Source organism: Sorex fumeus, unplaced genomic scaffold, assembly GCF_029834395.1.
Source record: "Sorex fumeus unplaced genomic scaffold, SorFum_2.1 ptg000183l, whole genome shotgun sequence".
In the NCBI taxonomy this organism is placed as follows: Eukaryota; Metazoa; Chordata; class Mammalia; order Eulipotyphla; family Soricidae; genus Sorex; species Sorex fumeus.
Window position 1 is genome coordinate 4,402,569 of NW_026606240.1, and position 13,936 is coordinate 4,416,504.

Genomic DNA, 13,936 nt, shown 5'->3' on the forward strand with positions numbered 1-13,936 from the left:
TACTTGAATAGACTTAGAGAAGACCTAGTGAAGCTTGATCCGCTTGACTGAAGCTCTTTCTCTTACTTTTTAATTTATTGAATCATAACGAATTACCAAATTACAGAAAGTACCGTTTCAGGCTTACAGTGTCCCAACACAGCCCTTGACCAGTATCCCTTTCCCTCCAATAATGTTTCCAGTTTCGCTCCCACTCCCGGGCTTGCCCCTGTGACAAACACTTTTCCCTTTTTCTTCTTTCCTTTTAGGCACTGTGGTCTGTAATGCTGTTAGCTTAAAGCATTCTTTGAATATCATGCATATCACTTCCTTTCAGCACCAATTCTCGTCCAAGTTGACTCCTTCTAGCCCCACCATTACCAGAGTGGTCCCTTCCCTGTCCTAACTCCCCTTCCCCCATGAATCAGAGGGAGAGGGACGACACAGAATGATCTCCTTCCTACCCGTCATCTACTCTCTGGTTTTTCCAAATGGCCTTTCTTTTTCCCTCTTCACATAAAATTTCCTTCGTTTAGCTCCTTTGTGGTCACCAGTTCCCTTGATCGATCAGGCCACTTTTAAAATGGCATCCAGTTGGCAAGAGCTAGTTGGTTCTTCACATGTCTACTCTAGGTCAAGTGCATGAGCAGCAGAGGTGTTTTGAGAGAGAGTGTCCTAAGTCCAGCAGGACCAACGGGTTGTAGGAAACACGTCTCTTACAGTGATGTTTCTCTGATTCACATCTCCAAGAAAAGATCAGTTGGTTTTGTGATCTGCACTATTTTGAAGATAACACCATACCATCATTTGGCACTGGCTTGGAAAAATAAAACTTGTAGCAGAAAAATTAATGGTGAAGTTAGTAGACTAGAAATAGAAATTTGGTGACCTTTAAAAATGATAGTGAATGTTAGTACTTGTTTAAAAATCTTAACATTTTAGGAATTATTGGGAGAGCTAAGTTGGTTTTATATTGTCTTGGGGCCACACCTGGTAATGCTCAAGTGTTAGTCCTGGCTCTGTAGTCGGGAATCATTCCTGGCAGCCTCCAGGGGACCATAAGGGGTGGTGGGGGTCGGAAGCACCCTACTGCTATACTGTCAATACTCCTGCCCTGAGATAGTCATATTTGAGTGTAGTATTTTCAAAAAAATATTCAGCTTGTCTTGGCGGTAACCCTAGATGATCATTGACTGATACATTGATTTTAATAATGGAAATCTTTAAAAGGTGAATAAGACCTGCCATACTTAAAGTTAGGAAACAGCAGTCAATTTCAGATTGCAGCTTTAGGCTATTGTTCTCACAGGTCAAGTCATACCAGGTATTGATTTCTTGTTCTGCTACATAATTGATTTTTTAAAAGTTTTGCATGTTTTTCCATCAAGGACTTTTCTTTAGGCCTTAGAATATGATAGAGGGCAAGTCGGGGTACTATGTGTATAACAGATCTTTTCTTTTAATCCATAATTCTAGGACGACATAGACAGCCTAAACCCAGTTCTCAGGGACAACCCACAACTTCAGGAGGAAGTGAAAGTCTGGGTGAAGGAACAGAAGGTTCAGGAGATTTTTATGCAAGGTAACTATTTTTAGATTTATACTTTTGATGATGGGGATAGAGAATGGACAGTGTCATATCTGTATGTCGTTCATGTACAAAGTAAACAGAAGATGTCTGATATTCAGAGTTATGTACAGTCTAGGGAAAATAACAAAATCATAGTGATTTTAATAGACAGTAATATCTCCTGTTTATTCTTTTGATCTAAATAAATTAATTAGCATGGCAATATATTGTAACCACACAGGTGCTTGGAAATTTCCATGTTACATAATGTTTTAGGTGTGTCCTTCTTGGAGAAGGAAGCATTTGTAGTAGAGGGTTGCCCAAATCCACAGTTGATATTCTTTGAAGAAAGCAAAGTAGTGTCTGACAAAGTAGCCTATTCTGGGGACCTTCCTCTGCAATGACCACAAAACCAATCTTGATTGTTGCTCTTTTTTAAAGCAAGTTATAAGCTTACCTACAACATAGGACCATCAGACTTGTTAGTGTTTCTTTTCTATCAGTTTATTTTATAAATATTTTTATGAATTTGAATTTTAAATGTAGTAAACATAAACTTTTGAGTTTTTATAAACATTTTTGTGAATTTAATTGAAATTGATTCATTGTCATGAATTGTTAATATTTTGATAAATGGTTTTTTAAAAGGATTTTAATGGGGGGGGATTACTCAAGTGGTAGCAAATGCCTAACATGTGAGGTTTTAAATTCGATCCCTGGTACCATATGGCACTGCTGAGTATAGACTTTGTGGCCCTGAAAGCTTCGGTGCTTGAACACCAAACAAACCATCAGGTCCAGGCCACTGTTTTGAGCATTACTGGAATGGTCCCAATTGGGGGGGGGGGGGGGGGGGTGCAAGATCGAAAATACAGTAAGCAATTTAATTCAGTTTGCCTGCCTAAAGGTAAAAGGTAAAGGCCCTCCCGTTGATCCGTCGATTTGCTCGAGCGGGCCCAGTAACGTCTCCATTGGAGACTTTGTTGTTACTGTGTTTGGCATATCGAATACTCTCTCTCGGTAGTTTGCCGGGCTCTCAGATTTGCCTGCCTATTAAATCTTTATTTGGTACTTTTTTGTTTGTTTGGGGGGGGGGGGGGGTTGGGCCACACCCAGTAGTGCTTTGTGTGTGTTCCTGGCTCTGTATTCGGGGTACCCCTGAGGGACTGGGGAGCTGGAGGGTGGGGAGGGGGTGGCTTGTATGCGATTTAAGAGATTGAATCCAGGCAGGTTGGCATGTAAGGCAAACACCCTTCTTGTTGTACTGTCTGTCACTGCAGCCCCTGTCTGGCTAAACTTTATTAAATATTTTTGTTTGTTTTGGTGCCACATCTGGATGTGCTCAGGCTTACTTCTGACTCTGCACTCAGGGGTTGTTCCTGGCGAGCTCATGGGACTGTCGAGGGTGCCAAGGCAAGCCCTTTCACTTGCTGTGTCTCCAGCCTCCCCCCACACACTTTTTTTTTAATTTGGAGAATCATAAAAAGAAATTGAATTGGTGTGAATAATAATAGATTAATAGTTTGGTGGCTTACATATGCCTAGCAGCTAGCCTAGGAACTGTTCAATCTTGGCAGATACTGTCCCAGTCACATGCCTTCATCAGATTTTTCATGAAGTTTTTAATACCACCACATTCTGTTTTTAAACAAAGCTACCATACTTTTATTGTGCTACATAATTTTTTTTAGTATATCAAATGCTAGATAATTGCACTTGGGATTCCATTTCTCTCATAATGTCTTTACTTTTTGACTGGGGGGTCCAGATAATATCACAAATTGTGATGATTTGATATGTTCCATTTATCTCTTTCTCTTTTTTTCTTTCCTTTTTTGGGCAGGTTTTTTCACAGGGGCAAAGTTGGACGGCTGTGAGGCCTCTCCCATCATTGCTTGGGGACTTCTTTCAGATCAGGGAGTTTCCCCAGTTGTGCTTGAAGGACTGTGTTGTGTCAGGGTTTGAACTTGGAGCTCCTTGATGTACTTCATACAGCCCATTGAGTTAACTCATCAGCAGTCTTTTAATTGAAAAAGGCAGGTTTCTTCTTCTAAAAAACAGCATCTGTTTTCTCATTGTATTTTTAAAATATGAACAGACTAGGACAGTTTAGTTGCTGCTACTCCCAAATAGAATTCTGTGAAACCAGCTTCAAATTATTTGGTCAGAAAAGACCAGTTTAGGTGGTATTCTGATGGGCATCAAATGATGTTAGAGTTATTCTATAAAGCTTTTCAATTTTTTTTTAATAGGGGATCTTGCACTAGAGTTCGTTTTTGTTTTGCTTTTGGACCACACTTAACTATGCTCAGGAAACTCCTGGCAGGCTCAGAGGACCATAAGGGGTGCCAGGGATAGAACCCTGGTCAGCCAAGTGCAGCAGTCTGTCTGCTGTACAGTTTCTTAGCCCACATACTGTTTGTATAGTCAGTTGTGACTAAAATTATATTTTCTTTGTCACATGGAATATTTATATATGTAGGTTTAGTTATATTTTAGATTAATTCTAATTAACAAATTTAAATAAATTAGTCTTAAGCCATTAATTGGTATGTTGAATGCCTCAATAACTGTAGGACAAAGCATCGATTTTAAAATTTTTAGAAAAACAAGTTTGTAGTCCTGACTTTTGGGGCGGAGGAGGGGAGGGTTCATCCACACCGGGTGGTGCTCAGGGCTTACCCTAGCTCTGAGATCAGCCATCGCTCCTGGCGGTCTTGGAGCCGCTGTAGGTACTAGGGATCAAACCTTGTAGACTGCGTACAGAGCAAGCTGTGTCCTGTGTGCTATACTGTATGTTGCTCCAGCCCCCACCTTTTCATTTTTAACGCTCATTTTCATACTTTTATGGTCACTGTAGTAAAGTTTGGGCTTTACTAATTATTGTAATAAAGTACAATAACTACAAGTATGTAGTAAAGTAAGTCAGATATTACCAGGAGACTCAGACTTACCTTTCTGTTTCAGCCAGCCTTACCCCTGGCTCTGTGCTCAGGGATCACTCCTGTTGGTGTTGGGAAACTGTGTCAAGAGATCAAAACGCGCTTCAGCTGCTTGCAGAGCATGAACTCCTGTGCTCTCTGGTTCTTAGCACAACTCCTGAAGCTTTATGTTTTTGTATCGTATTCCTGAACTGTCACCTAGTTCTATGTGTCTTCAAAGATAATAGTTAAAATGGCTCCATTTAAGTTATCATTCTAATTTTTTTAAGGTCCTTATTCCTTAAATGGATACAGAGTGAGAGTGTATAGACAAGATTCTGCCACCCAGTGGTTTACTGGCATAATTACTCATCATGATCTCTTCACTCGCACCATGATCGTTATGAATGATCAGGTAAAATAGTCCAACTAATATTTTTGAAAAGGGATAATTACAGTTCAAATATTTTATGACTCGACATGAAATGAATTAGTGAAATGATACTCTGTAATTTTTATCTTTAATCTTTTGTTGTCAGATAATTTTAATATGTTTACGTGTATCTGGTGTTACATGCATAGATCACTTTAGGTCACAAAAATAAGGATGTCAAATTTATTCCAGCATTGATAAATCTCTGAAATACAAGCATCAGAATCTTTCAGCTAGTCTTTTTTGTCCTAAGGTTAGGTAATATTAGCTTTTCTGACTCTCTAGTTAATAGAAATACTTCCTAAGTAGTATCTTACAGATGATGAAACTTTAGTATATATCCTGTAGTATAGTTGGTTCGATGGTTGATTTGTTGTTTTTCGAAATGGGGTTTAAGCATAGTTCCTCACACATGCAAAGCAATTGTTTTACCTAATAACTATATTCTGACCCAACACTGTAGTTTTATTTCTATAAAATTTCAGAAATGATATATTCCTGTTTTGTATTAGGGTGGTAAATAGAATACAGTTTGATGTAGATTTTTAGTCAAAAAGCTGTATAAATTAAGTGTTAAATTGAATTTAGCTTTCTGCCTCTTAGGACAAAAATTTCCATAGCTTTAAAAATTATTGATATATTTTTTTTAATATTGTTGAATCACTGTGAGATAGTTACAAGCTCTCGTGTTTGGGTTACAATCACACAATGATCAAACACCCGTCCCTCCACCAGTGCGCACTCCCCACCACCAATATCCCCGGTATAACCCCCCTTTCCCACCCTCCCCCTGTCTCCATGTCAGACAGTATTCCCCATAATCTCTCTCTACTTTGGGGCATTATGGTTTGCAGGACAGACCCAGAGAGGTTATCATGTTTGGTCCTTTGTCTACTTTCTGCACACATCTCCATCCCGACCGATTCCTCCATCTTTTTCTTAGTGATCCCTTCTCTATTCCAGCTGCCTTCTCCCCTTTGCTCATGAGGCAGGCTTCCAGCTATGGAGCAGTCTACCTGTCCCGCGTATCTACTATCCTTAGGTGTCAGCCTCATGTTCTGTTGTTTTATACTCCACAAATGAGTGCAATCCTTCTCTGTCTGTCCCTCTCTGACTCATATCACTTAGCATGACACTCTCCATGTCTGTCCAATTATAAGCAAAGTTTGTAACTTCATGTCTCCTGACAGCTGCATAGTATTCCATTGTGTAGATGGACCAAAGTTTCTTTAACCAGTCCTCTGTTCTAGGGCACTTGGGTTGTTTCCAGATTCTGGCTGTTTTGAACATGCTGCAGTATAGGTACAGATGCCATTTCTGCGGTGCTTTTTCGCATCCTCGGGACATATTTCCAGAAGTGGTATTGCGGGGTCATGTCGAAGCTCAGTTTCTAGTTTTTGAAGGACTGTCCATATTGTTTTCCAGAAAGGCTGGACTAGTGGGCATTCCCACCGACAGTGAAAGAGCGTCCCTTTTCCCCCAAATCCACATCAGCACTGGTTGCTTTTGTTCTTTTGAATGTGTGCCAGGCTCTGTGGTGTGAGATGGTATCTCATTGTCGTTTTGATTTATATTTCCCTGATGGCTAGTGATGTGGAGCATTTTTTCTTATGCCTTTTGGCCATTTGTATTTCTTTTTTGAGGAAACTTCTGGGGTCGGAGGTTTTTTTCTTGTACAGTTCTACTAGTGTCTTGTATATCTTGGATATTAACTTATCAGATGGGATTTGGTAAATATTCTTTCCCATTCTGTGGGCTCTTTCTGTATTTTGTTCACTTTCTTGAAGTGCAGAAGCTTCTTAGTTTGATGTAGTCCCATTTGTTTATGTTTGCTTCCACTTGCATGGTCAGTGCTGTTTCATCCTTAAAGATGCTTTTCGCTTCACTGTCGTGGAGAGTTCTGCCTACATTTTCCTCTATGTACCATATGGATTCATGTCTGATATTCAGGTCTTTAATCCACTTTGATCTGACTTTTGTGCCTGGCACTAGACAGAGGTCAGAGTTCATTTTTTTGCAGGTAAAGGTAAAAAAGGTAAAGGCCCTCCCGTTGATCGTCGATTTGCTCGAGCGGGCCCAGTAACGTCTCCTTTGGAGACTTTGTTGTTACTGTGTCTGGCATATCGAATACTCTCGGTAGCTTGCCGGGCTCTCCGAGAGGGCGGAGGAATCGAACTCGGGTCGACCATGTTGGCCGCTTGTAAGGTGAACGCCCTACCCGCTGTGCTATCACTCCAGCCCAGTAGTTATCCAGTTTTCCCAGCACCACTTGTTGAAGAAGCTTTCCTTGTTCCACTTCACATTTCTTGCTCCTTTGTCAAAGATTAAGTGGTCATATATTTGGGGGTCTGTGACAGAATATTCAACTCTGTTCCATTGGTCTGCGGGTCTGTTTCTAGCCCAGTACCATGCTGTCTTAATTACTACTGCTTTGTAGTACTGTTTGAAGTTGGGAAAGGTGATGCCACCCATCTTCTTTTTCACAAGGATTGTTTTAGCTATTCATGGGGGTAAATTATCAATTTCTTTAGCCTTTTATTATTTATAAGATTTTGTCTTCCTAAGTTCAAATCTCTTATGACTAAATTGTGATAATCACTTTCCTATTTTTAAAATATGCTTTATTAGGGCATAATACTCTTACCCTTTTTTTTTAAGGTAGAAATATGTATGATTTTCTTTTTTGGTTAGTGGAAAAAGAGGTTTCAGAAAATCTTTACTCCTCTTTAAAATTACTTTATTATAAGTCTAATCATACCAGTTAAGGGTCCACAAGTTGATTTGTACACATTTCTCTCTGACGATGAAATTAGCTGTTTGGATTTAATTCCCCCTCCTCTTTTTTTTTTTTTTTATCTCCTGGATTAGGTACTAGAACCACAGAATGTCGATCCTTCTATGGTTCAAATGACCTTTCTAGATGATGTTGTTCACTCTTTGTTAAAAGGTGAAAATATTGGCATCACATCACGACGAAGGTCTCGTGCCAGTCAAAATAGCAACACTGTTCACGTATGTATTAGTGATGAATCATTATAAAAATATTTCCTATAGATGTTTTTCTGTATTGGTAGTAAGATGTCATTGTTACTTGGTTATTTTAGGGTCATTATACGCGTGCCCAAGCAAATAGTCCTAGACCAGCAATGAACTCCCAAGCTGCTGTACCAAAACAGAATACACACCAGCAACAAAGAAGTACTCGCCCAAATAAGAGGAAGGGCTCAGATAGCAGTATCCCAGATGAAGAGAAGATGAAGGAAGAAAAATATGATTATATAACAAGAGGAGGTAGGACCACCCTTTTTAAAGGGAGTGAGAACACGTTAACATATTTATACTGTGAGAAATAAGGCTCTTATTTAATGTTTATAGATATTATTTAATGTTGTGTGGGAAATGAGACTCTTTTTTTCTTAATTTTTACAGAAAATCCTAAAGGTAAAAATAAGCCATTGATGAGTAAAAGAAGGAAACTTCCTGAGGAGGATGAAAAGAAACTAAATATGAAAAGACTACGAACTGACACTGTTTCAGATTTTTCTGAAAGTAGTGACTCAGAAAATTCAAATAAGAGGATGATAAATAATTCCTCAGAACAGAAGCCAGAGAATGAGTTGAAAAATAAGAACATTTCAAAGATAAATGGAGAAGGAAAATCCCAGAATAATGAGAAGACAGGCGAAGAGACACTAGTAGATAACCAGCCTCCTTGGGATCCAAAACAGGAAGATAAAAAATATGAGGAAGGGAAGCAAAAGGCCCTTGACTCTCAGCTTCAAGAGAAAATGATGACCCATTCATCAGAACAGTCAGCACTTTCTGAACATAATCATAATGACTTACTTCTTCAGGATTATAATATTGAGAAAACAAATCCAGTGGAATTACCACTACAGGAGAAGCTTGTGTCCAGACCACCTACACCAAAATGTGTTATTGATATTACAAATGACACTAGTTCAGAAAAGGTGGTCCAGGAAAACACAAGTAGTACCTTTGGCCTTCAGACAGTTCAAAAAATGGATCCTAATGTTAGTGATTCAAAATATTCTCTTGCAAATATAAAATACCTGGAAACAGCAAAACAAGATTCTGACCAGAGGTGGGTCAGTGACACAGCTAAAGTAGATTTAACCCAACCAAGTGTTAGAAATGCTTCTTCAGGAAATGATAATCTGAATATGGAAAAAGAGAAAAATCAGTATGTCTCTTACATGTCTTTAAGTGCAGTTTCTGTCACAGAAGATAAACTTCATAAGCGAAGTCCACCCCCAGAGTCTGCAAAATGTAAACTTAGTACTTCAGTAGATGCTCACAAAACTAAATCCAATCCCTCACCTGAAGGTGTTAAAACTAAGATTGCCCATTCTCCTGATTCTGTAAAAACTAAGACCACTTACACGAACAGCCAATCTGCTGGTGAAAGAAGACTGGCAAGTAAGATCGAACATGAATTAACAAGATGCAGTTTTCATCCAGTTTCTTCTCGAGGTAGTACATTGGAATCTACAAAGAGCCCTCTCATCATTGATAAAAATGAGCATTTCACCGTTTACAGGGATCCCGCACTTATTGGGTCGGAAACAGGCGCTAATCACATTTCATCTTTCTTAAACCAGCACCCGTTTCCTCTTCATTCTTCATCCCACAGAACCTGCTTAAATCCAGGTACCCATCATCCTGCTCTCACTCCTGGACCTCATTTATTGGCTGGATCATCTGGTCAAGCTCCATTACCCACCATTAATGCTCACCCTCTGACCAGTGGTCCACACCATTCTGTTCATCACCCTCATCTGCTTCCAGCTGTGCTACCTGGAGTGCCTACTGCTTCCTTACTTGGTGGCCACTCACGACTGGAGACTGCTCATGCCAGCAGCTTGAGCCACTTAGCACTAGCACACCAGCAACAGCAGCAGTTGTTACAGCACCAGTCCCCTCATCTTCTTGGACAAGCTCATCCATCGGCTTCATATAGTCAGCTTGGACTTTATCCAATTATTTGGCAATACCCAAATGGAACACATGCATACTCAGGACTTGGTTTACCATCTTCTAAGTGGGTTCACCCAGAAAATGCAGTTAATGCGGAGTCTTCTTTAAGGAGGGTAAGTTGTGCCATGCTTTTTTTTTTTTACTCAGTCAACAAATGAATAGTTGCTTGTTCGGTATTTAATTTTTCTGATTTATTTCAAAACTGGTTTTGATGTTTTCTGATGTATCTTACACAAAGAATGGATATCCTCATAACTAATTATGATACATATCCAAAGTTACCTTTTGAGCAAATTGCCAGAAGTAAATTTTATGGTTTTGATTGATTTATGGTTTTGATTGATATGAAATAGTCTTTTGATAAGTATTACCGAATTATTTTTGTTTCTGGAACCGCACCATGCAGTGTCAAGAGATTCCTGCTGGCACTGTGTGCATAGAATTACGGTCATATTTCTTTAGGAAACCACGTGGTGCTGAAGATTGAACGCAGGCATGCTGTCAACCTGATTTTTAGCTATCTGTTGAGCTATCTCCCTAGGCATGAAGTTCTTTTTAAAAGATCGTTTGTTATATAGCTACATTATTCTGATAGTATTGTAAGCTATGACCCTAAGCCCTTTGTTTGTTTAAAGGCATCAAGATTGAAGATTACAGATACTGTTGTTGGGACTTAGATTATGACTAGCAGAATATTGTTGAAAATGATACAATAGGACTTTTGTTTGTTTGTTTTTGGGTCACACCTGGCGATGCACAGCGGTTACTCCTGGCTCTGCATTCAGGAATTACCCGTGGCCGTGCTCAGGGCACCATGTGGGATGCTGGGAGTCGAACCCGGGTCAGCCACGTGCAAGGCAAATGCCCTACCCACTGTGCTATTGCTCCAGCTCCTATATAGGACTCTTTAACTCTTTTTTCATCTTGCAAAACTGAAACTACTGATTAGACACATTATCTCAACCTTTCCTTGTCCTTTTTATTTTCTGTTTCTGAGTATTTTGCATACTTTGAATTAGAATCATATAACACAATGTTTTTTTCGTTTGTGACTAATTTTATTAGGGTAATATCTTAGAGAATTAGACATTTTGTAGTGTATAACACAATTTTCTTTTGAAAACTATTTAATTGTATTTTCCTTAGTGCTCGTATGTTGATAGACTTTTATATTACTACCACTTCTAGATTACAGTACATACTGCTCCACAAACCTTGCTATTTATGACATTTCTCAATCTCGGCAAACCTCCAATAGGTATATTTGGGGATAAGACTTCCATAAAGACTTGGGAGTATCCATAGAATAGCACTGTTCTCCCGTTGTTTATCGATTTGCTCGAGAGGGCATCAGTAACATCTCCATTGTGAGACTTACTGTTACTGTGTTTGGCATATCGTATACATCACGGGTAGCTTGCCAGGCTTTGCTGTGTGGGCGGAATACTCTCGGTAGCTTGCCCTGCTCTCCGATAGGGGCAGAGGAATTGAACCCAGGTCGGTTGCATGCAAGACAAACGTCCTACCCACTATACTATCGCTCTGGCCCATCTTCGTGTTAATGGTATTCTAATGAAGACATTATTAGAGGAGTTGTTCTGATTTAGGTAACAGTGATGCTATAGATTCTATATGTTTGTTTTTATGATTCTCAAGTTGTATTTGTTTAGTTCTTACAAGTTTTGCAAAAAAGAAAATTACTTTTTGTGATACACTCCCATTACAATAAAACTCCTTTTGGTTCCTCTTTTATATGAACTTTGACCTTCAGTAGATTTACTAGTGGTATTTTAATTTTTTCTGTGCCCGTATCCTTGCATTTGATAGTAGAGTCTCAGTTCTAGAATAGTTTGATCATAAGCTCCCAGTCCCATTCTTGATTGTGCCATGCAACTTGAGGCAGATGAGTATTATGTCACGTAACTGACATAATGAAGAGCCACTAATCAAGTACACTTTTGTCAGAATTGAAACAGGCCTGATGACCCACATACCCTGAACTGGCAAATAATTCTTCTTCGACTTCTAAAGCCTCTCACGCCTTACAGACTCTGTGAAAACAGATGAAAGAAAACTGTTCTTAGAATTTACGATTCGTAACATTGTGATTTCTAACATAATTTCTAACAAATTATGATTTCTACAAGCTTACGTGTTAAGCTTGTAACTTTCTAGTCTCCATTTTTATGAAGCAGAAATACTTAGGGAAAGAAAGAAAATTGGCGGGAGGCGCAGGAGGGGAGACTGGGCTGTGTCTGGCTGTGCTCAGGACTTCTGACTCTGCTGTGGAATCGCTTCTGGTAGTGATCTTGAGGCCTTATGCAATGCTGGGGATTGAAGCGGGATCAGCTGCATTCCAGACAATTGATATGTAACCTGCCTCCATACTGTCTCTCCAGCTATGAGAAAATACTTTAACTGGTTCAACTTGCTAGACCAAAAAATAGCTCATTGTACTATTATTTGTTATGTGAAGCAGTAAACTAATAAGTTAAATCTAAGAAAAATCTTTAATTATAGTAAGTTAATATGTAAAATAGGAAGTAACTTAAAAATGTTGCATTGGGGCCAAAGTGATAGCGTAGCGGGTGGTAAGGCATTTGCCTTGCATGTGGCCAACCACGGTTTGATCCTCAGCGCTCCATGTGTTCCCCTGAGTGCAGTGCCCGGAGGAAGCCCTCCGCATGGCCAGGTGTGGCCCAAAAACTTGAAAAAAAAAATCTTGATTTGGTTACAATTTCTGCTTATTTGGAGTTCTGGGGGTTTTGTTTCTGTTCGTCCTGGTTTTTGTTGTTTGAGAGCCACAGCGGCAGAGGTCGGGGGTTACTCTTGTCTCTGCACTCAGGAATCACTTCTAGGGGGCTCAAAAGGACCACATGGGATGCTGGGGGTCAACATAGGTCAGCCCCATGTAAGGCCAGCACACTACCCACTATATGACCTGTCTGGTTCCAGTTTGGTCTTCAGGAATTTTTTTTCCTCTCTCTACAATTTAATTTCAAAGAATTTCTAAAGAACATATGACTTTTTTTAGTTTATTTTGTTAAGATTTTATTATTGCATCCCTGTGAGAGAGATCTTTACAAAACTCTTCATAATCTGGTCTCAGTCATACCGTGTTCCGACGCCCATCCCTTCCCCAGTGGGCATTTCCCAGCACCAGCGTCCCTCCCATCACCTCCTTGCACCCACCCTCCTTTCCTCCCTCTCCACTTTGTGTTTTTGAATTTGGGCATCGTAATTCGCAGTACAGATACGGAAAGGTTGTGTGTGTGTGTCTATTTGTGTCTGTGTCTGTGTCTGTGTTGCTTTCCTTAACTTCTAACACTCAGTACTTGTCCAGTGTGATAATTTCCAGCTATTATTGTACCCTGTTCCCTTCTCTGTCTTCCTACCTTCTATTGCACATACACCTGTGGTTGATTCGAGCCATTGACCAGTACTCCTAGACCCTGTTTTCCAGAATTTTTTAGAATTCTCACTTTTCTAGAATTTTTAAAAGCTGAAACCGTTTAGATATTTTATAGGTCCTTCTATTCTCTTAATTGAGGTTTATAAGGAATTTTTAACCTATGTAATTTCACAATAGCATAACGGTATGCTAGTGTATTTCTTTTGCATTGCTTTGAATTATAAATACATTCTCTTTCTAAGAGATAATGATTCTATTTTCTCCATATCTGACGGTGTCCCGTTGATAACAAAGCATGCCTTATTGCAAGAAAGTTAGATTTGGTATAGACACAATCCTTCACTGTCTCTCTGTCCTCCCATTGTTCCATCAGTTTGCTCGAGTGGGCCCAGTAATGTCTCCACTTTGAGACTTGTTACTGTGTTTGGCATATTGAATACGTCACAGGTAGCTTGCCAGGCTTAATCCTTAAGAAAGTAATTAGATAATTACAAGTTTCAGCATAAAGATTGATACCACCAGATACTCTATCATCAGCATCCTGAGAAAAGCAGTATACTGGCATATGAGAGATTATCTTTGTTAGACAATCATATTACTAACTTGTAGTTTACTGCCAGTTC

At 39.5% G+C, this 13,936-nt stretch overlaps 1 protein-coding gene across 2 annotated transcripts in view; it reads left to right on the forward strand.

Moving 5' to 3' along the window:
- JMJD1C (jumonji domain containing 1C) overlaps positions 1-13,936 on the forward strand; it is a 177,067-nt gene that overhangs the window by 123,162 nt on the left and 39,969 nt on the right. For both annotated transcript variants that reach the window (XM_056107900.1, XM_056107901.1), the window contains 5 exons: positions 1,456-1,561; positions 4,761-4,885; positions 7,772-7,915; positions 8,008-8,194; positions 8,333-10,014. In XM_056107900.1, the coding sequence (XP_055963875.1) occupies positions 1,456-1,561; positions 4,761-4,885; positions 7,772-7,915; positions 8,008-8,194; positions 8,333-10,014 (2,244 nt within the window). The remainder of the gene's footprint in view (positions 1-1,455; positions 1,562-4,760; positions 4,886-7,771; positions 7,916-8,007; positions 8,195-8,332; positions 10,015-13,936) is intronic.